The sequence below is a fragment of the Staurois parvus genome, unplaced genomic scaffold (assembly GCF_062004578.1).
Source record: "Staurois parvus isolate SC_StPar_1 unplaced genomic scaffold, SC_StPar_1.0 ptg000109l, whole genome shotgun sequence".
Taxonomy (NCBI): Eukaryota; Metazoa; Chordata; class Amphibia; order Anura; family Ranidae; genus Staurois; species Staurois parvus.
In genome coordinates this window covers 1,245,618-1,269,677 of record NW_028317905.1, presented here as the reverse complement: position 1 = coordinate 1,269,677, position 24,060 = coordinate 1,245,618, and the positions used below count along the sequence as shown (strand labels likewise).

The 24,060-nt window shown below is 43.9% G+C and overlaps 1 protein-coding gene across 1 annotated transcript in view; it reads left to right on the top strand.

Moving 5' to 3' along the window:
• The window catches only part of TRIM3 (tripartite motif containing 3), a 47,575-nt gene that overhangs the window by 21,313 nt on the left and 2,202 nt on the right, over positions 1–24,060 (top strand). Inside the window, exons 3-11 of the mRNA XM_089671635.1 lie at positions 186–420; positions 513–664; positions 2,683–2,863; positions 14,583–15,306; positions 18,242–18,345; positions 18,433–18,600; positions 19,046–19,226; positions 20,629–20,699; positions 22,677–22,817. Of these exons, the coding sequence (XP_089527761.1) occupies positions 186–420; positions 513–664; positions 2,683–2,863; positions 14,583–15,306; positions 18,242–18,345; positions 18,433–18,600; positions 19,046–19,226; positions 20,629–20,699; positions 22,677–22,817 (1,957 nt within the window). The remainder of the gene's footprint in view (positions 1–185; positions 421–512; positions 665–2,682; positions 2,864–14,582; positions 15,307–18,241; positions 18,346–18,432; positions 18,601–19,045; positions 19,227–20,628; positions 20,700–22,676; positions 22,818–24,060) is intronic.

Here is a 24,060-nt window from a genome sequence, read left to right as displayed (position 1 = left end):
CCGGGGAGGCCGGATCTAGTGAATGCGGGGTCCTGGGTTTACGAACACTTTAACAGAAATTCCTACTATCACTTTTTTATTGATCCATTGACTAGGTTTACCTCTATTATTTTAATTTAGTGTCTATTTTGTGTTTGAGGTTTGGCTGCCTTTTATACATTCTACTTATTCTCTTGTTTCCACAGATGTCTACAGAGTTACATCCCGCCGCAGAGCCTGACCCTTTCTTGCCCGGTATGCCGCCAGACTTCTATCCTTCCAGAACGGGGGGTGTCCGCTCTGCAGAACAATTTCTTCATTACAAACCTCATGGAGGTTCTCCAGCGGAGCCCAGAGAGTGGCCGCCAAGAGCAAAGCGTGCTGCCAGGGGAGGGACACCCTTCTGGGACTCCTCTTTCTTGCCCCAACCACCAGGGCAAGGTAGGTGCAGCATCCTCTGTAGATCTAATATTAAAAAAAACTTCTTCTCTTCCTTCTCCAGTCACTGGGGTCTGTTCCCTGTCCTCTTGCAGACCATGGAGTATTACTGCGGACCCTGCGAGACCGCCATGTGTGTAGAGTGCACGGAAGGAGAACACAGAGAGCATTGCACCGTCCCACTGAAAGACGTTCTAGAGCAGCACAAAGCGTCACTCCGTAGCCAGCTGGACAACATCAAGGGCAGGTAATGGCGGAGGGTGCTCGGGTCATCTCTATGGTGGGCTGTGTCTATGGTAGGTCCACCATGTTTGACTGGAGGCAGTGGGATCTATATATTAAATATATTATTCACAGGAAGGTTTGCTGTTTCAGTGAAAAGTCTTTGGAGCGATCTTATGTGGTCAGTGACTGCATTTACAAAGACCCGGGTGCTATTTACACCAAGTGCATTAGGCTGCACAGAGCAGCCTTGCCCAGTGCCAATGTATGGACAAGACAAATTGTCGATTTTGTCAGGTCACACCATTTCACTGTCAAGTACTTACCATTCCGTGGAGTCCAGTGTGTGAGGGTGCATGTGATCAGCACAGGGCCAATCGGCACTGCCCAGACAGAGAGTCAGGGGTTTATGCAGCCTCATTGGACAGTCAGAGCAGAATGAAAACTCCTCCTACAAGGTTTAACCAGCGCTCCGCTGGGCACTTATAGAAGTCACAAGACTACTAATATACTGCTGATGAGAAAAGGTATTTAGATATAGTGAATGCAGGGTCCTGGGTTTAGTAACACTTTAAAGGACAACTGTACAAGTATTGTTCACTAAAGCCTATCTCTGGGCAAAACCATGCCTACCACCTCACCTGCGTACACACATGGAGACACCTTGAAGACTGGTTATGGCCATTTGCAGTCCAGGACATTCTTGCTGCTTCTTCTTTGATGGTGAAATCCTGATACTGCTGCTGGAAGCCATGAGAACCCCATCAATGGACTCTTGTGACATCCAATGGGCAGCGTTGTTGTTACTAGAGTGTCATGGGCACTGCAAGAAAGACCCTCCTACTCTACAGACCAGAAGACCAGGCCTGTCGCAGAACCACATATTCTGGTAAGTAAATGAGGCTTTGAGATAAATATATAAAAAAACGCGGCAAAAATCAGACAAGAATGCTAATCCTTCTCTACTCCATCCAAAAACAAAGAAAAAATGTTTTGCTGGACAGTTTAAAACACCCTTCAACGCTGATCTCTGTTTAAATAAAAAAAAATCTCTCTCTCTCTCTCTCTCTCTCTCTCTCTCTCTCTCTCTCTCTCTCTCTCTCTCTCTCGCTCTCTCTCTCTCTCTCGCTCTCTCTCTCTCTCGCTCGCTCTCTCTCTCTCTCTCTCTCTCTCTCTCTCTCTCTCTCTCTCTCTCTCACAGAAATCAGCGTTAAAATGTGTTTACAATGTCCAGCAAAACATTTTTTCTTTATTTTTGGATGGAGTGGAGAAGGATTAGCATTCTTGTCTGATTTTTGCTTCTATCCAGGGCTCTATTGGAAAGATTTTTTTTTTTTTTCCTGGTGACAAGGGTTACACCAGACAGGAAGTAGGGGATAATCAGCGACAGGGACACAGAAATAAAAATGTGACAAGGGATTCCAGCCTTCTCCTGTTCTGCTAAAGGAAAACATTTTTTTTGCTGCTGTTGGATATTTTCTCTCAATTCCGGTCTAGTGAAATATTATCAACAGGACAGGAAGTGGGGGAAATCTCTTTAAGGCTAGGTTCACACCTATGCAGGTTGCGTTTCTGTATTGTGTTTTGCATTTTTTGCACCTGCATTTTTGAGTGTTTTTGCCGTTTTTCTTTTTTTGTTCTTGTTACTAGGCAGATTTAAAACTCAAAACGCACTACATGCTTTTCTGCAGTGAAGTCTATAGAACCAAAAATTCATCTTTTTGCATTCAAATAAGTCCCTGACCCTTTCCAAAAAATACACCAGGTGAAAATGCAGAGTTGCGAACGTGTCCCATTGGAAATCATGTTAAATGGACTGTATTGCGTTTTTGCAGAAACGCAGTACAGTCCATTTAACATGATTTCCTTTCCAGGGTTTCTATTCCTTCCCTCACTCCATGTAAAGTGAAGAGAAAAAAAAATTATTGACTGGACTTACACTTCACTGTCTTAATTCAAGTCTCAGCAGTTTGTATGGGATAAGTGGGTAAAAGTTGTATTCATACAAGCTTCTTTTAACAAAGCTCCTCCTTTCTCTTCCAGAATCCCTCAGCTGACCTCCGCCATCGACCTTGTGACAGACATCAGTCGGCAGCTCAGCGAGCGGAAGAACGCCGCTGTCAACGAGATCTGTACAACATTTGATGAGCTAGAGCGAGCCCTGCAGCACAGGAAGAATGCTCTCTTGCAAGACCTGGAGGCCATCTCTATCACCAAGCAGAAGGTTGGCATGTCTTTTCAGCTAATGGTGGTGGGGCATGTCAGTATCTACTATACAATTACAAAAAAAGTTTGAGTGGAGTGGTCATTTAAAGCCCAACTTTTGGATAGTGGGAAAGAATGTTAACCTCAACCTGGTTTCCGTTGCTGGCCTCACTGGGGAGATTCCTCCTCACTTCTTGTACATACAATGGGTGTCAGAACAAGAAATAAGGACAGTACTCCCCAAGAGGGAAAAACATTTTTTCTCTTTAGTTGATTGATGGACACAGTGTTTCCATTCTTGACCATAAGGTTATATCGCCACCTACAGGAGTAGGATACTGGGAAGAAAAAAGAAACTCTGCACTGCCTATGGGCAGTCCTGGCTGATATAAACCCTCTCTCTGCATAGGCAATCCAGTTTTTCTGTTTTTCTGTGTTCAGGAGTAGTGACCTTGCTCCCTGTTGGGACCTGTGGTTCCGTAGGATTTTCTTTTTTTTTCTTCTTTCTCTGTTTTTTTTTTTTTTTTCCCCCTTGGTTTTTTCCTGCGGAGATCTTCAATCAACAGCCAGGCTGGGTGACGGGCTGGATAATATACACTATATTGCCAAAAGTATTGAGCCAGCCCTCTAAATCATTGGATTCAGGTGTTGCAATCACCTCCATGGACACAGGTGTATACAATCAAGCCCCTTGGCATCAGACTGCTTCTACAAATATTTGTGAAAGAATGGGTTGCTTTCAGGAGCTCAGTGACTCCAAGCGTGGTCCCGTGATAGGTTGCCACCTGTGCAATAAGTCCATCTGGGAAATTTCCTTGCTAGTAGATATTCCACACTCAACTGTTAGTGGGATTATAACAAAGTGGAAGCAACTGGGAACAAGAGCAACTCAGCCACCAAGTGGTAGGCCACATAAAATGACAGAGCGGGGTCAGCGCATGCTGAAGCGCACAGTTCGCAGAAATCGCCAATTGTCTGCAGAGTCAATAGCTAAAGACCTCCAAACTTTGTGTGGCCTTCAGATTAGCACAACAACAGTGCGTAGAGCGCTTCATGGAATGGGTTTCCATGGCCGAGCAGCTGCATCCAAGCCTCACATCACCAAGTGCAATGCAAAGCGTCGGATGCCGTGGTGTAAAGCACGCCGCCACTGGACTCTAGAGCAGTGGAGACGTGTTCTCTGAAGTGACGAATCACGCTACTCTGTCTGGCAATCTGATGGACGTGTCTGGGTTTGACGGTTGCCAGGAGAACGGTACTTGTATGACTGCACTGTGCCAAGTGTAAAGTTTGGTGGAGGGGGGATTATGGTGTGGGGTTGTTTTTAAGGGGTTGGGCTTGGCCCCCTAGTTTCAGTGAAGAGAACTCTTAAGACGTCAGCATACCAAGACATTTTGGACGATTTCATGCTCCCATCATTTTGGAAACGGTTTGGGGATGGCCCCTTCCTGTTCCAACATGATTGGGACCAGCGCACAGAGCAAGGTCCATAAAGACATGGAGGAGCGAGTTTGGGGTGAAGAAACTTGACTGGCCTGCACAGAGTCCTGACCTCAACCCGATGGAACACCTTTGGGATGAATTAGAGCAGAGACTGCAGGCCAGGCCTTCTCGTCCGACATCAGTGCCTGACCTGACAAACGTGCTTCTGGAAGAATGGTCAAACCTTCCCATAGGCACCCTCCTAAACCTTGTGGATGGCCTTCCCAGAAGAGTTGAAGCTGTTATAGCTGCAAAGGGTGGGCCAACTCATTATTGGCCCCTACGGACTAAGACTGGGATGCCATTAAAGTTCATGTGTGTGTAAAGGCAGGTGCCCCAATATGGTGTCGATCCAGTGGTCACCCCAGCTTGGCCAGCGAGCGTGTGCTGACCCTAGCCAAGCGTTTGGTGGGCCTCGATGTGCCCCACCCTGGACTGGGGCTGCCATTTTCTTGGGGTTTGGCTTTCCCTCTCTAGCAGCTTAGTCATACAGTCCAGGGGCCATGTTTTTGGTGTCTGCATTGCCCAATAGGAGCATGGGCTTTGATGAGTGGGGTTTCGGTGGCCATTTTCTTGTAGTCCCGCAGCAGATTCTTTGCTACCTCTTCCCATGTGGATCACATGGGCAGCTGTTCCCGGGCATCCTGCTGTGGTGGTTGTGTGTTCCACGTGGCTGCTCAACCTGCTTCCTTTGTGCGAAGACTGCTGGCAGCTCTGCATGTGGCTTGGGGGTGAGTCCTGGTGGGGTATCCTTTCTCTCTGCTGGCCTTATATTACTTGGTTTGGGGTTCCTTGAGGCTAGTGGCTCTCCCTAGCAGTGCCTTCCCTGTGGATCCCCTTCCAGAGATGGATCCTCAGGACCATGTTTCCCCACCTGATCTCCCCACTTGAGGCTGCGGGCCCCCTCAGGGAGCTCTGTTCCCAATGACACTGATGGTGGTCCGGGAGTCTGTTTCCCGGGTGGAGATAGCATTAGGGTGTAAGGCAAACAAGAAGCAACCCCCGCCCTCTTCTGCTTCATCGGCCTCTTCAGATCCACACGTCATGCTGACGAGATCCCCGACTCTTCAGTGAGGATGAGTCTTTTTCTAGATTGCATTAAGCAACCATGATTCCGGTGGAGGTGTCTCCATCCTTCAAGGATGCAGTAGACAGGAAGACGAAATTAGTTTCCCGCATGATGTTCATGGTGTCCCAGACCCTCACTGAATGGGCCAAACTCCTTCGCCACGGCCTGGGGGAAGGTGGAATTGGCGGGATCAGTTAGTTCAGGGCCTTAAGTTTGTGTGTGACTCATCCCTGGATGTGGCCCTTTTTGCTTTCCATTTCAGCTGTGATGAAATGTTCGGTGTACTGTGGCTTAAATGTTGGTCAGCAAAAGAAGGCTCTCAGGGATTTGCCCTTTCAGGGTGATCGCCTCTTCAGGGCCACCCTGGATGACATCATAAAAAAATCTTGGGGGGGGGGTACTTTTTTTCTGCAGTCCTGACGGGGAAAGAAACGCGTCACAAGCACAGATTTTTTTTTTTTTAATTTGAAAAGAGAAAATATTTAATAAAAAAACTGAAAGCAATGTACGGTAACCAGACAGTGTCACTGATCACCGCCACACCAGTTATATGCTGACGCTGTATTGCACTGGTGACAATATGTAAAAAAAAATAAATTATGAAAATGTTTTTAATTTCTTCATTTTCCGAAAAATTTTGACAAAATTACAGCTTCAAAACACTCGCCATGCCTCTTATGAAATACGTTGGACTGTAAAGGGGTAATTTGGGGGATATCTGTACTGTTCTGACATTTGGAGGATATCTGTACTGTTCTGACATTTGGGGGATGTCTGTACTGTCCTGACATTTGGGGGATATCTGTACTGTTCTGACATTTGGGGGATATCTGTACTGTCCTGACATTTGGGGGATATCTGTACTGTCCTGACATTTGGGGGATATCTGTACTGTCCTGACATTTGGGGGATATCTGTACTGTCCTGACATTTGGGGGATATCTGTACTGTCCTGACATTTGGGGGATATCTGTACTGTCCTGACATTTGGGGGATATCTGTACTGTTCTGACATTTGGGGGATATCTGTGCTGTCCTGACATTTGGGGGATATCTGTACTGTCCTGACATTTGGGGGATATCTGTGCTGTCCTGACATTTGGGGGATATCTGTACCGTCCTGACATTTGGTGGATATCTGGACTGTCCTGACATTTGAGGGATATCTGTCCTGTCCTGACATTTGGAGGATATCTGGACTGTCCTGACATTTGGGGGATATCTGTACTGTTCTGACATTTGGGGGATATCTGTACTGTTCTGACATTTGGGGGATATCTGTCCGGTCCTGACATTTGGGGGATATCTGTACTGTTCTGACATTTGGGGGATATCTGTACTGTTCTGACATTTGGGGGATATCTGTACTGTCCTGACATTTGGGGGATATCTGTACTGTTCTGACATTTGGGGGATATCTGTGCTGTCCTGACATTTGGGGGATATCTGTACTGTCCTGACATTTGGGGGATATCTGTGCCGTCCTGACATTTGGGGGATATCTGTACCGTCCTGACATTTGGTGGATATCTGGACTGTCCTGACATTTGGGGGATATCTGTCCTGTCCTGACATTTGGTGGATATCTGTCCTGTCCTGACATTTGGTGGATATCTGTCCTGTCCTGACATTTGGGGGATATCTGTACTGTTCTGACATTTGGGGGATATCTGTCCGGTCCTGACATTTGGGAGATATCTGTACTGTTCTGACATTTGGGGGATATCTGTACTGTTCTGACATTTGGGGGATATCTGTACTGTCCTGACATTTTGGGGGATATCTGTACTGTTCTAACATTTGGGGGATATCTGTACTGTCCTGACATTTGGGGGATATCTGTACTGTTCTGACATTTTTGGGCCTCAAGAAATTAGATTGGCCGTCAGTACTTCAGGATTGATCAATTTTCAGATATCAATTTTGGCCTAAATTTATGAAGAACAATTATTTATTTGCAAACTTTTATAACAGAAACAAAGAAAAACGTGTTTTTTTGGTTTTTTTTTCAAAACTTTTCCGTCTTTTTTTGTTAATTTAGCAACAAATAAAAGCCCCAGCGGTGATTTAATACCACCAAAAGAAAGCTCTAGTTGTGTTAACAAAATGCTAAAATTTTAGTTTGAATAACAATTGGGTGATCATGCAACATTGTACCCAAAGTGTGAGAGCGCTGAAACCTGAAAATTGGCCTGGACAGGAAGGGGGTGAAAGTGCCCTGTATTGAAGTGGTTAACCAGTTGCCGGCCGATAGCCAGATGGCAGCCGGGCGAGCAGCTTGTCCCTCCAGGTGAACGCCATATGGCGTCCTTTCAGGCATGCGCAGTGCGGCGCAACTGTCACCGGCCGTGTACTGATGACAGATGTGTGTACCGGCCCCGTTTCCAGTACCATGTGACCTGCTGTGACCAATCACAGTAGGTCACATGACAGTTGTATACAGTGAATGGCTTCCTTTCATGCTATCCATTGTATACAAGTATGTCTAGCTGTGAATAGTCACAGCGATCACATGCACAAGCTGGGCCAATCACAGCCCAGCTGTGTCATGTGATTAGCTGTGGCCAAATCACAGCTAAGCACAAAAAAAAAGCCCTGAATGAATCGATGTCATTCAGGTAAATGCTTGCTTATAGCAAAGTAATTCTTTGCTATAAGCAAATTGTGTAAAAAAAAAAAAAATACTGATCACTTCCCAAAAGTAGTACAATGTTACTATGGTAACATTATACTACTTTGGTCATAGTGAAATATGAAAAAAAAAATCTTAAAGAGAAGAAATTTAATAAAAAATTAAAACTAATAAAAAAAAAATTATAAATTTTTTTTTTTTTCATACAGTCACCAGTCAGTGTCCCTGATCACTGCCATGCCAGTTATATGATGACGCTGTACTGCACTGGTGACAGTATGTAAAAAAAAAAAAAAATAGTGAAAATACATTTTTTAATTTTTTCCATTTTCTGAAAAATTATGGAAAAAAAAATTACCATTTCAAAAAATTCGCCATGACTCTTATGAAATACATTGGACTGTCTACTTTGCAAAAAGTGGTAATTTGGGAATATCTGTACTGTCCTGACATTTGGGGGATATCTGTACTGTTCTGACATTTGGGGATATCTGTACTGTTCTGACATTTGGGGGATATCTGTACTGTTCTGACATTTGGGGGATATCTGTACTGTTCTGACATTTGGGGGATATCTGTACTGTTCTGACATTTGGGGATATCTGTACTGTTCTGACATTTGGGGGGATATCTGTACTGTTCTGACATTTGGGTGATATCTGTACTGTTCTGACATTTGGGTGATATCTGTACTGTTCTGACATTTGGGGGATATCTGTACTGTTCTGACATTTGGGGATATCTGCACTGTTCTGACATTTGGGGGATATCTGTACCGTCCTGACATTTGGGGGATATCTGTACTGTTCTGACATTTGGGGGATATCTGTACTGTTCTGACATTTGGGGGATATCTGTACTGTTCTGACATTCTTGGCCCGCAAGAAATTAGATTGGCTGTCAGTACTTCAGGATTGATCAATTTTCAGATATATCCCATAGTTTGTGAACTCTATAACTTTCCTGCAAACTAAATAATACATCCTAATTTGGGTTATTTTCACCAAAGACATGTAGCAGAATACATCTCAGCCTAAATTTATGAAGAACAATTATTTATTTGTAAACTTTTATAACAAATAAAGAAAAAAGTGGGGGTTTTTTTTCACATTTTTCTGTCTTTTTTTGTTAATTTAGCAAAAAATAAAAACCACAGTGTTGATCAAATACCACCAGAAAAAGCTCTAGTTGTGTAAAGAAAATGATAAAATTTTAGTGTGGGTACAATGTTGTATGACCGCGCAATTGTCATTCAAAGTGTGAGAGCGCTGAAACCTGAAAAATGGCCTGGGTAGGGAGGGGGTAATAGTGCCCGGTATGGAAGTGGTTAAGGGTTAGGTTTCTCCTTTTCCCATGACTGCACACTCTCTCCAGGCACTTAGTGCCTCTTCCATCATCAGGCGTCTGTGTCTCAAATCTGCAATGCGGCTACCTGGTCATCTGTGCACATCTTTACAGAATTTTACAAGGTTGTAAGCCTTGGCATCTTCAGATGCATGTTTTGGCTGCAACATATTGCAGGCAACTGTTTGAGGTTTCTGTTCTCTCTTTGTGGGGTTTTTTTTCTGGTTGAGCTGTGTTCCTGTTGAGCGCCTGTTGGCTTGGTTTTGGCTTTGGTTTTTCCCACCCTTCCCTGGCACTGCTTTGGGACGTCCCTATGGTCAGGAATGGAAGACGCTGTGTCCGTCAATGAACGAAAGAGAAAACTGGATTTTTTTTTTTTTGTTACTCGTAAAATCCCTTTCTCTGAGTTAATTGATGGACACAGCACCCATCCGCCTATGAATTTTTTTTTTTTCTTATTTTCTGACCCTGCTTGTTATAACTGGATTGTCTATGCAGAGAGGGGGTTTGTATCAGCCAGGACTGTCCATAGGCAGCGCCTAGTGTCCTATTCCTGTACGTGACGATATAACCCTATGGTCAAGAATGGAAGACAATGTGTCCAAGAATGGACGACGCTGTGTTGGTCAAACTCAGAGAAATAATTTTAGGGTGAGTAATAAAAACAAAATCCTGTTATTGCTCATGTATTGAGAAACACATGAAGTCATATGCTATTGGTCTGTTCCCACTCCTACAGTCACGTGGTCACCTCTGGCTGCCTGTCCCTACAACGTCTTTAATCAGTAGGATTGGTGATTACTTGAGGAAGTCATAAACTGTCAGGACTGGCCCCACCTGTGTCTACAATGTTTCACTACAAAATGGAAAGAATCCTAGCCCTGGGTTGAAGGCAAGGCCTCGGGTACTTACAAACCCAACTGCAGGAAGCAGGCATAGGGACAGGCCATTGGAGGTGACCAAGTCACTGTTGGCAGGCAGTGGAAACAGACTGGCAGTATATGACTTCCTGTGTCCCAAAAAGGTGTTGGCCACCCTGAGGGCAGGCAGGAGACAATAGATCAAGTTTTTGAGGATTGGGATCATCCCAACCAAAATAAAGTATTTTGACAACCAATATGTGATCCGTGTCTCTGAATGACACCAAGTTTATAATCCAGCTGACCGTGGCTTTGGTCCCCTCAACAGTGTGGCGAAGTGTGAACACCCATCCAGACAGGTGAAGCGCTACCGGCAAGAACATAAGCATTGCTTTTTGCCAGGTCATGTGGGTTCCATGTTGCAGACAAAGTTTGGCTTGTTCAGGTGAAGTTCTTGGTGTGTAGAATATGATGGCTTTCATCAACTTTGGAGGAGTGATTTAAGTGTTTTTATAAAGCAAAATGTTTTCCTTTAGTTTTAGATAAAATGGGCAACATTTAGTCAGAACCTCTCTCAGGTATGTAATGCTGGTAGATATGTGGTAGCGTTGTGCCAACTGGAATAAGAATTAGTTCTAATATATCTACTTGCCGACCAGTCCCATACCTGGTATGTCACTAATCTTCAAGTGGTTGTAATGGGGTGATGCCTTCAGTTGCAGGTATCACCCCAGCACCGTGTGGTGTGGTTTTTTTTTTGTTTTTTTTTTTTTGTTTTGTTTTTTTACAGCTGGTGGTCAGTTCTCTTGTAATAGCAATCGGAGAGGCTAACTAGCCGCTCGATTGCTATTACAAGCAGTGGCAGGGGATGTCCCCCTCCGCCGCCTGCTCAGGATCTCCCGTCCCACCAGGAGACCCGAGCGACCAGCCGGTGTGTGACAGTAATGAAAGTGATTAAAAGAAAATGTAAAGCAACAGTGTAAACTTAAATAATAATAAAAAATAAATAAATTAAATTAAAATACTCACAATCAAAGACGAACGGGTGCGTGGGTCCCACACCCACGCAAACAGCAGTTGTCCCACACATGTTTGGTGTCACTACAAACGTCAGATCATGGGCAATAATTCTATCACCAGACCTCCTGCATAAATATAAAGTGGTAACCTTGCCTATGGATAATATTTATGTCACCTGTTGCTGTTGCATGGATGTGCGCAGTGTGACATGTTTGGTATCTATTTACTCTGCGTAATATAGTAATATTTGTTTTTACGGGCTCTACGGGTCTGTGTGCAAATTCTTGGTGGCTGCGGGACACTACTTGTGCTCACCACTGCACCAGCTTGTACTGCACTTACGGGACTCTCCACGGAGCACCTGGCTGTCAGGGACGTCTTGAACAGCTACAAAAAAATTTGCTGGCAAGTGCTAACAGAGATCAGGCCTGATTCTGCGAACACTGCGGTTTTGTGTGCAGTGTATCAAGTGACTGTGACCTACGGACACTGCACTTGCTGGGGGAGAAAGGGGGGGTAAGAGTAAGGGCCAAACGCAGGTGCCAGTGCTGATCCCGCTAACGCTGTCTTTTTGGGGATACTATAGTAATGTGAATGCTGGTATAGCGCTGATATCATCAAAGATATTGATCCATTCAGGCACTATACTAGCAATGGAGGTTTATTGTGCATGAGCGTGCTCCTGGCAATCAAGGAGTTAAATGTGATGACTGGTGTATTGACGGGCAATCTGACGCTATCTGGAGGGGCGCAAAAACTGCGGAAGCACGAATCACGTGTGTGCGTGTATATATATATATATATGTGTGTGTGTATATATATATATATATATGTATGTGATTTTGTGCACCCATGCCGCCCTGTAGCAGTATTTCTACTATAGGGTGATGTGGAAGCGGTTAAACATGTCCAGTAAAAAAAAAAAATTAAAAAGAAAAAAAATCCCAGTATGTATAAATGAATTGGTTTATGTGAAAGTTATAGCGTTTGCAAATGGCAGTATATATATTTTTTATTATTATTAACAATGGCAGCGATCAGCGACTGATAGCGGGACTGCGGTGGACATTTTGACACTGAGGGGAATTGACTTGGTGTCACTGGCATCTCCAGTGACACCAATACAGTGATCAGTGCTAAAAAAAAAAAGCACTGGCACTGTACTAATGGCACTGGGCAGGAAGGGGTTAACAATAAGGGGTAATTAAAGGGTTAACTGTGTGCTAGAAGTGTTTTACTAGGGGGTGGGGGGTGTGCTTCACTGTAAAGCACACTGCTCTGGATGGCTCTGCTCAGCCATCCAGAGCAGTGTGCCCAAACTGACAGGAAGGAGGACTGTTGGTAAGCAGAGCAGACCTCTTCCCCATTGGTGATCCTCGGCATTCACCGTCTGGGACCCTGTGATTGACATTCGGGGGCCGCGATCGGCGGTGTGGGTAGGATATATAAAAAATGGAGGGGTGGAGGTGAAAGTACAGTTTGTGTGGATCTGGTTCCAGTTTTAGAACTGCTACTTCTCTGATAATAATAGAGAAATTGCTCATTAGATGATCAATCGTTAAATGTGTGGTTAGAATGCCTAGTACAAATGCTCAGTTCGCTCGCAAATTCGATTTTAAAATATTTTTTTAAAAAGAACATCCGATACAGTCGACACGTTTCGGGGCAGTGGCTTCCTGCATCTTAAGAGCTTGACCAATGGTTTGTAATAAAATCTAGAGAGTGTTTGCTAAAAGGCCTGGATTAGGTCTAAAATGGAGCCAAGAACTTTGACATATACTGACAATATTGAGTGCAACCATCTGAGGAAGGGAAACGCTTTGGCTGTATCTGACGTTCCTAATAAATAAATTAAACAACTCCCAAATTAGTAGAGCTAGGCAACTCCTAAACGCATATCCCAAGATATTGTTCTGTTTTATCATTTGGGATATTCATCCTTTCTTTTCTTCTGTTGGTCGTTGCTAATGGAACTGAAAGTGAAGGAAGAGATTTTTTCCCACTACCTGTTGTGTCACCAGAACATGAGGTGAATGAAAATCTCCCCTTTGGGACATAGATTCCAAAACAATAAAAAATGTGGGTTTCATAGATGCCCAGCTTTATCCAAAGTATGACACTGATCTTTGTTGTAAAGTGTTCTAGACCAGTATTTGTGAAGGTTCCCGTTTATCCAGGCCATGGTATGGCTAGTAGTAGTTTGTACCATTCAGCTGGATTGGTTTAGTAATGTTTAACCACCTCTCGTCTGGCTATTGTATATAAACGGCCGGACGGTGGCAGTGCAGGGTCAGGTGGGTGTTTATAAACGGCCTCCCCGCTCCTTGCTTGTGCGCGCTCCCTGGGAGCGCACAGCACCACGATCCGGTACCCGCTGTGTCCTCCGGACACAGTGGAACGCCGATCGTCGTACAGGACCTCTATGCCAGGTCCCGATCATGTGATCACTGATTGGCCAATCAGTGATCAGATGCAGAGTAATAAACAAGATGTCACTTCTGACATCATTGCTTACTATGTGTGAAATCTGTGAATGATCACAGAGGTCATATGGTACAGGGCCATTCACAACAGCCTTGTACCATGTGACAAGCTGTGACCAATCACAACTCACACAGTAGTTCTCAATGGCTGCAAGAATGCAGAGAGAGAACGAGAAATGGTTGCTTTTACAGCATTTATGGGTGTAAAAGCAATCAGTGTAATAAAAAAAAAAAAAAAAATCTTCATCACCCCCCACAAGTAGTACAGTGTCACCATGGTGACACTGTACTGCTAGGGTGACAGTATGTAAAAAAAATATATAAAGTTTAAAAATTATAATTTTTGGTTATAAACTAATTTGGGTTATTTTTTTTATTCACTAAAAAGATAACGGAATACATTTTGGACAAGATGTATGATGAAATATTATTTATTTGCAAAATTTTATAAGAAACCCTTTTTCAAAATGTTTGGACTTTTTTCATTTACATTGCAAAAAAAATAAAAATCCCAGTGGTGAATAAATACCACCAAAATAAAGCTTTATCTGTCTAAAAAAAAATGCTAAAAAATTAATATGGGTACAGTGTTGCTTGACCGCGCAATTGTCAGTCAAACTGTGATAGCGCTGAAAGCTGAAAATTGGCCTGGACAGGAAGGGGGTGAAAGTGTCCGGACTGGAAGTGGTTAAGATATTTCACTCATTTGAGCTGAGGAAGACACTTGGATGAATGGTGAAAGATACGACTGCATTTAAGTCTGCGTAACCTGCACCTTTATACACCGTCATTGTCCTCTTGTTTCTGTAAGGAATATTTTTTTTCTTATTTTGCATGTCTAATTCCAGGTTCTTCAGGCACAACTATCAGCATTGAGACAAGGCCTAGACAATATGGAGAGCAGTATGCGGTTTACGGAACAGGCTCTTGGCCATGGCTCAGAGACGGAAGTCCTCTTGGTGAGGAAGCAAATGAGCGAGCGGTTGAATGAATTGGCTTCTCGTGACTTCCCTTTACACCCTCAGCAGAACCCACAGCTTGAGTTCCGGGTAGAGACTGATGGCCTCCGCCGATCCCTCCAGAATTTAGGGGCCCTTCTTACTACTAGCGCCGTGGCTTATGCATCAGTTGCAACAGGGGAGGGTCTGCGCCAAGCCTTGGTGGGACAACAAACTTCTGTCACTGTCACCACTAAAGACAAAGATGGAGAGTTGGTCAGAAGTGGCAATGCCGTCCTACAAGCTCAGCTGACTGGTCCAGATGGAGCCACCCATGACGGGGAGGTGACTGACAATAAGAATGGGACTTATGAGGTGCTCTATACTCCACGTCACGAAGGAGAGCACCAACTGTCCCTGCGGCTTTATGGGCAACCACTACGCGGGAGTCCATTTAGGGTGAGAGCTGTAAAACCTGGGGATGTTCCTGCCTCACCAGAGGATGTCAAGCGCAGAGTTAAGTCGCCCAGCGGAGGGCACATACGACAGAAGGCTGTGAGGAGACCATCAAGTATGTATAGCACCAATAAGAAGAAAGAGAACCCAATTGAAGATGAGATGATCCTGCGAGTTGGTGAGTAAATAGAGACTTGAATTGTGAAGGGAAGATGAAGAAAGGGGGACTGGCTTAGAATTTACAATTTATAAGGTGGATAATTTTTTTTTCTTTTTTTTGTAAATTTTATTGGTTAGGAAATACGAGGGGCCTTCATGTCAAACTGGGACTTTTGAGTTTATATAATAAGACCAAATTTCAATGAGTGGAAACTGCATTTATTTTTCTACATACTCCCCTGCTACATTTATTCACTAAGGCCGGCCATACATGAGTCAAAATTCGACCAATTTTTTTTTTTTTTTCATGTGAAAATCGGAACTAAGAATAATTGATTTTCGCTCTGTTAGTGGGTCAATGGCACCGGCCAATTTTTGTGGTTCCTCCCCTTTTGGTGATCGGGCATGTTGGAAAATTTTGTGAAAAAGTACTGATTTACAACTCAATGATGGTAAAATTGTATGATCGTTTTTTCCGAAAAGAATATGCGCATGAGCCGTGACCTGTAAAAAAAAAACAGAAGTTTTGCCAATTATATGGGGTGAACTTTATGACTTGGTCGGCCAATTTTTTAAAATCATTGATGGCACCATTGGATTACCGAGCGAACAACGTTTTTGATTTTCGGACTAAAAATTGTTCGGAATTCGAACCATGTATGGCCTGCATTATCCTAGCGTTTAATGCCTGGAAAGCTTTGGCATAGAAAGATTTGTCAGTACGCCTGAACCACCCTGCTTCACTTTGTCATCAGTGCTGCACTGCTGACCTCCAAGGAACACTTAGGGGTCCAAGCAAGTGGAAATGGCTTGGCGTGAGGTAAGGGGGATGTAGCAATACCTCCCAGCCAGAGTTGCTGTAATATACACATAGTGAGGTGAGCAGTATGAGCTTGTGCGTTGTCCTGGAGAAACAGGATGCTATTAGTAATCAAAGCAGGCCGTTTTTTACGCTCCTTCAATGCAGTGCAGACTTCAACTCTTCTGTGCTGGTCAAACGCAGAAAGCTGTCTTGGTATCCAGCGTGCACCACTAACTTTTCGAAAATGATAATGTTCATGAATGATTGGGTTCACCGTTCTCACAGAAAGATTAGTCTCTTGTGCAATTTCACAGTCGATTTATCCAGGATCAGGTGTTCCATGCGCTAAATGTTCACAGAAATGACTGCTGTGGACTAGGAACCACCATGGCCAGGGTCCTCGCTGATGTACGCACGGCCATCTTTGAAACGTTTACACCATTGAAATGTCTTACCGTGGCAGAGCATCTCATCACCGTACAGTGCTTGAAGTTTTCTGTAGATATCTGCGGGTTTTACGCCTTTGTAACAAGAAACTTTATCACCACACGCTGTTCCATTCATGCACTAACAGGTTGTCTGCCATCTTGATTAACAGTCTCTGGTCTGGCCCTCGACATGTGCACTGTCTATCAGTAATAGGACACACTTGCCACTTACTACTGTGTGTAGTACCACCACGCTAGCGACCTTTTTAATACCTGCAATTTAAAGTCCCGGTTTGACTTGAATGCCACTCATATATCCCAGGGAAGGGACTCTAGTTTCTACCTTGAAATTTTGAAGGAATTCTCAACTTTGGCTTGAAGATATGAAGAAAAACGTATCTATATATTATATAAGCATAAGGATCCATTGAAGTGTTGTGAAGATAGCCAGGTATTCTCTAGGCAAATCTTTGTATGTGATCAGGGACTTAAGGGAGGATCTAGAATGAGATGTACAAGGAGATCTTGAAGGTAACCGAGAAATCTATAGGAGGATCTTGGTGGTAGTAAAATGATTTGGGGGGGGGGTTGTTGTTGGTGGTAGAAAGGTCTGTTGGGATTCTTGAAAGTAAAAGAGCCATCTTTGGGAGGATCGTGGCAGTAACAGAAAGATTTTGGTGGTAGCCGAGGAATCTATGCAGAGGATCTTGATGGTAGCAGATGGAACCACAATGGGGGAAGGGGGAGACAGGACTTGATCCTATTGGACAATTCTGTTGGTAGAAAGATCTGCGGCAGGATCTTAGTAGTAGCAGAAGGAGCACAAAGATCCTGCCAAACATCCCTCCATACATCTCATTGAGTAGCAAAAGGAGTCTGTAGGGAACATTTGTGGTAGCAGAGGAATCTATAGGGTGGTAATAGAAGAAATCTTGGATATACAATTGGTAATCTTCAGAAAATGAGTTTGTACGTAAACTTTTGGTTTGATGGGCATGATGGACACTTTTCATGTAATAATGACATCTTCGTCACACTACAGGGCTCCCCACACATTTGTATGAATGTTGGCTTAATTGAGTTTTGGATGTAGGGGTTTAGAAAAGTCAAAGTTTCTTTTAGGTTTACAAAAGTAGAAGTCCAGTCAAATACTAACTAAGCTTAAACCTACTCCTACCACCCTTCTAAGCCCAATACTAACTACCCTGTAAAGGAAAGATGTCTATACTTGCCTAATCTGAGGGCTGTCTGGCCAGTCACATGATCAGTTCCCAGCACCAGCTTCAGTGTAGAGAAGGGACAGTCTACAACGGATGCCCCATTCTAAGCCTATGGGTGATGTCACCGTATAGGTATTGCAGCCATTTTCTGTGATCTCTCCTCTCCACTGAAGCTGACTTCTGGGGAGATCACCGGACCAGACCAGAGGTAAGTATACACATCTTTCCTCTACAGGGCAGTTCGTATAGGACTTAGAATGGGGGTGGGAGTGGGTTTAAGCTTCGTTAGTATTTGACTGGACTTCTACTTTAAGGATGTTAAAAACCAGATGACATGCATTTAATTAAAATTCTTAACACACATACCTACACTAGTCACTTACCACCTGGTGGGTGAAAAATTTGAACATTCATACAGTTACATAGTTATAATTTTGGGCAGATATGGTTTCAGTGTGCTAAAACTTGGAATGTGTTCAGTCTCATGGAAGATGTGTCTTTTAGGAACCCGTGGTCGAGATAAAGGAGAATTCTCCAACCTGCAAGGCATCTGTGCCTCCAGTAACAATCGGATTGTGGTTGCGGACAGTAACAATCAATGCATACAGGTGAGGTTGGATTTGGCCAGTTTCCACTGGGTTTTTCCTCTTCCATATTATCTTTTGCTAGGTCTGATTTTATTCTCCCTATGGCAGGTGTTCTCCAATGAGGGACAGTTTAAGTTGCGTTTTGGGGTTCGGGGACGGTCCCCAGGGCAGTTGCAACGTCCGACAGGTGTGGCTGTGGACACAAATGGTGACATCATTGTGGCGGATTATGACAATCGCTGGGTCAGCATTTTCTCTCCAGAGGGGAAGTTCAAGGTATGCTTACAGGTTGGGCTTTTGTGACACGCACGCACGCACGCACACACACACACACACCAGTAAAGGCTTTCATTTTATTTCTATATATTATGTTATATTTATCTCTGTATATATTATGTTATATTTATCTCTGTATATATTATGTTATATTTATCTCTGTATATATTATGTTATATTTATCTCTGCTAATTCTGGTATCCTCTACTCTTCCAACCACTCTACCTACTGTACCACTCACCCCGCCCTCCTAGATTGTAAGCTCCAAGGAGCAGGGCCCTCAAATCTCTCTTGTATTGAACTGTATTGTTACTGTATTGTCTCCCACTATATTGTCTAAGCGCTGAGCAAACCGTTGGCACAATATAAATCCTGTATAATAATAATAATATTTCATGACTTTGTATTTCTGGCTCTGTTTTATCTGGCTGTCTTGTAACTACAGAACAAAATTGGTGTCGGTCGTCTGATGGGACCCAAAGGAGTATCCGTAGACCGTAATGGTCATCTGATAGTAGTAGACAACAAATCCTGCTGCATCTTCATCTTCCAGTCCAATGGAAAATTAGTGGGAAGGTTTGGAGGCCGAAGCCCAGGAGACAAGCAGCAATCTGGAACACTAGATGGTAATCGTGATCAGAATAAAACAAACTGAAGTTCTTGGTGGACAGGAGGGTTAAGGCCAAGCTTCATAGTGACTAGCACTCTTAGTTCATGCATATCTAAACCCCAAAATAAAAATGTAATATATTGAAGCTTACCAGTCCTTAGATGTGGTGGCTGAATTTTTCTTTTTTTTTTCCTGCTCTTTTCTTGAAAAATGTCCCACATCCAGTTACTATGTAATGCACAAGCCTTATAAAGTAAACAAAGAACCTACCTTTACCTGTCCTGACCTATCATTTGTCTCACACGCTTCCCCTTCCAGACACTGCAGCTCGCAGAGGGTTTCAACGGAGGCAGTGGCCAGGTGCTGATTGACAAGCTACAGGTTTGTGAATCAGCAGTGACAATGTTGCAAGCCACGTCCCCTGCAGCATCTTCTCCTCCTACTGTAGTGCAAGCAGACACAGCCTACACACTGGTCTTCTGAGCGAATGGCTGTGCCGAGGTGTCAGGACAAGTCTTATCATTGGAGGAGAGCAGACTGAGTTCCCAGAATAGAGAACTGACCACGGTGTGCTGTCATGCTTAGTGTGGTCACTTTTTAATAGGGAAGCAGGGGGACTTGCTTCCTTTGTGTGATATCCCTAGTGTTCCTGCAATACAACAGAGAACAGAATACTTTTTCATTTAAGTACATGTTACAGCAGACACCTATCAGGAACATGAAATGTTGGGTCTATATATTCTTTAGCCAGTTCCCTACCGAAGGACGGCTACAGCACGGTTGTCTTGTTCTGGGACGGCGTCCATGGACATCATTCCAGCACACGCCCCCAGCGGCGCACACCCGGTGCCGCTGGTGATCGTTGTGTCCTACGGACACAGCTGATCACATTATATGGTAAATGGCCAATCACAGCAACCTTTTACCACATGATCAGCTGTGTCCAATGACGCAGCAGATCACTTTGTAAATACAGTTTATCGGCTGCACTTTCTTCACGCTATCACAGTGATCGGCACTGATGATCAGTGCCGCCCATCAATGCTGCCTATCCATGCCAACTCATCAGTGCTGCCTATCAGTGCCCATCTGTGCTGCCTATCAGTGCAGTTTCATCAATGCACATCAGTGAAGGAGAAAAATTACCTGTTTGCAAAATTTTATAATGGAAACAATGGAGCATCACATCCAAGGATTGGTGATCTGCAATATATTACATTGTTGTTCTTGGGTTTAGTAGCCAGGAAGAGAATGGACACACTAGTAGTAGGTGCAGTTTTGTTCACAGGCTGCTCTGTAAGTGGAGTCTGGACAAGAAAGCAGATGACGCGGAGTCCTGGTGACAAGCAATGTCTTTGTTTTAACATCCAGCTTTTTACTTTGTAGTACAATATCTTTTTTATTTGTTTGTTTTTCAGGGCCACATTTTGTCGCAGTTAACAACAAGAATGAGATTGTGGTGACGGATTTCCACAACCATTCTGTTAAGGTAAGTTATTCTGCCACCACCCAGCTGTGCCCCAAGCAATCATATCTGCAGGTTTCACCCCATTGTGCGTTAATGCAGAGTGCATGTACCATTTGTTGCAGTGCAGTACATCCATCAGCCAAATGCATTGTGGTGCAATTCAGAATGAATGGCACTGCATTGCGCTAATACAAGTAATTTATTTATTTCAGGTACTTCTATAGCGCCATCAATTTACGCAGCGCTTCACATATATATTGTACATTCACATCAGTCCCTAACCCTCAAGGGGTGTACAATCTAAGGTCCCTAACTCACATTCATACATACTAGGGCCAATTTAGACAGGATCCAGTTAACCTACCAGCATGTCTTTGGAGTGTGGGAGGAAACCGGAGTACCCGGAGGAAACCCACGCAGGCACAGGGAGAACATGCAAACTCCAGGCAGGTGGTGCCGTGGCTGGGATTTGAGCCTACGACCCAAGTACTGACAGGCGGGAGTGCCAACCATTTAGCCACTGTGCTGCCCATAATCTGCGTTGTGTATTACAACAACTAAGTATGTGTGAACCCGGCCTTATACTATGCTCCTGAGGAAAGAAACAGCTGATGACTGGAGGTATAGATTTACTCAATAGTGACTCAAAACTAGCTTCTGTTATAAAATACATTAGATAAAATTGCTCCCTATCAGCACAGTTATTATTGGTGTTTTACCCCCTTTTAAATTGCAGACATAGAGGGAGGGTCAATAATTGCTTGATAATACGCCCGCCCAAAAAAAAAGTCTTGTCCATTGAGGGACACAGTCATATATTGTCGAGTATAATGTCGCCAGCTCAGGACTTCCATAATGTAGACCAGCTCAGGACTTCCATAATGTAGACCAGCTCAGGACCTGCTACCAGCATGCCTCAGACTTATTTCTGCCCCATCTGGGGGTTTGGCCTTATTTGATGCCAGCTTTGGGTTTTGGTCCTTCAGGTGGCTCCTAAATTGCATGCAGCCTCCAGTCTTGTGTCCATTGGGCCTATTAGCGATAGTCGCTGTTTGCCTACCACTAAGTTGAACTCCTTTTGGAAGTTAATGTATGACTTCTGGTCCTTCAATCGATAAGGAAGAAAATAGTATTTTTGTACATAAAATCTATTTCTTGGAGTCCATAGATGGACACAGGTCCCACCTCTTTACGTTTATGATCATGCTCTGATACTGCTTCCCACAAATGGAGGCATGCTGGGTGGAGGTGGGATTATACTGGGCTGGCCTACAGAACTTTTTGTTTGCCGGTATCTATCCATATCCTCCAGTAGGTGGTATTATGTGACTGCGTGTCCCTAAATGGACTCCAAGAAAAGGGCACAACACTGAATACAAAAATCCAATTCCGTACATTTGTGCAATAAATGCTCATCTCCCCATGGTTTAGCGCTAAAAACACTGCAAGTTCATAATATAATATGGAGGTGTTTATTTCATCAGAAGAGAACTTAGCAGGGCTGACAACACTGCTTTGAAATACAGTGCAACACCCTTAACCGGACTTCAGACCTCTCCGTGGGACCCTAACAGCAAAAAGGACAGCTCATCGGTGTTAACGCCACCTGGTTTCACATCAACTTAGTAACGCTGGATCTCCACCTTATAGCAGCTTAGTCCTTGTTCCACAAGCAGCTGGCGCTTATCAACATCAGTACCTGACCCCACAGATGTTCCTATGGCTGAATGGGCAGAAATTCTCACAAGCACACTCCAAAACCTTAAGGAAAGCCTTTCCAGAAGAGTCGAGGCTGTTAAACATCTAAATCAGGGCAGCTTCATACTAATGCCCAGCTCATATAGGTGTGATGGACAGGTGTCCACAAATCTTTCGGCCATACAGTAAAGCAGTTGTCATTAAATTGTATTTTCCTTCCCCTTGAATAATTAGTGTTGGATGTTGGTTGCACATGTGGGCCTTTCTATTCTTATTTCCTTTTTTCTTTGCCCTTTGTAGGTTTACAGTGCAGAAGGAGAGTTCCTCTTTAAGTTTGGCTCGCATGGTGAGGGAAATGGTCAGTTCAATGCTCCCACCGGCATCGCTGTGGATTCTAATGGGAACATTATTGTGGCTGACTGGGGCAACAGCCGGATTCAGGTGCGGATTTGGTAACGGTCAGGGTGAGAGTGCTTCCAGGGAGGGAGCTTTGAGATATTGTTTTACTCCCTTTTCAGTGTTTCAACAGTTGCAGTCAAATACAGTTTGCTAGCCAGCCTGCAAAAAAAAAAGTTCCACACTGTCTTGGGAAATCTGTGAAAGTCATCCTGCATGGTCATAGTACCTCTGTGAAGTGTGGATTCCTAAGTTAGAGTTTCCTTCTTGGGACATACAAATTATTAATTTGAGGGTGGGTAAACATTTGTACTTTGACTTCCCTGCGAACAGCATGCAGTGTTCATTAAATACCTTATTTATACCCACTGACATCAATGGGCCCTGTGCTTCTCTATACAATATAGGCAGATCATGGCTAGGGGGGGGCGGGCGGGCAGCAGGGTGCCGTACTTTCTTCCTAACGCATCACAGCACCCTGCCTTAGTGCTCCTCTCAATAGCCCTCAGCCTTGATGCAAGCATTGGGATGGCTCTTAAGAGGAGTTATGTAAATGTCAAAATGCTTTGGTGGATGACAGTGTGAAGAAGTAGGTAAATGTGTTTGCAAAACGCGTCCTTTGTTACATTTGTATTGCTTTCTCCTTCCCTAGAGGAAAGGAGTTCAGGAAAGGGAAAAGAAAATGTCCTGTGTGGATGAGGCCTAAATTTGCATCCAGACTGTTCTAGGTAACATCCACATGTGACATTGAGCATCTATGATTGAAAGAACCGGAATATAATCACCTAAAGGGACAGCGCTGGGGTGGAAGGGACTGGATGATGCTATACATCCTCCATCTAGGCTAGGAAATGAGATGGGCTGACTTTCTGCAGCTTCTACTGCAGGAGAGGGGAGTATTGGAGATAAACTTGGGTTTGGAACGAACGTTTCACTATATTATTATACGGGATTTATATAGCGCCAACAGTTTGCGCAGCCCTTTATAACGTGAGGGCATTAGGTCAATGTTGTTAGGAGCATCTCTGTTCCTTGTATACATGTAGCTGTTGGGCGAGGATTGCCTTGGCTGCAGTTGATTGGGCGACCGCTTCCTTTTGGGTTCGGTCTGAATCCAAGTTTGGAACAAAGCTGAGCTCATCCCAAGTGAGTATTCTCTCTTTTTGAATGGGGGTGTTTTTTACATATTCATTTTAACTCTTTGAGTAGATGTTTTGGCTAAGTATTTGATGCTGCCCATCATGATTGGTGCCAGAACAGGCAAAATTACTCCTAAAATCTTCAAGTA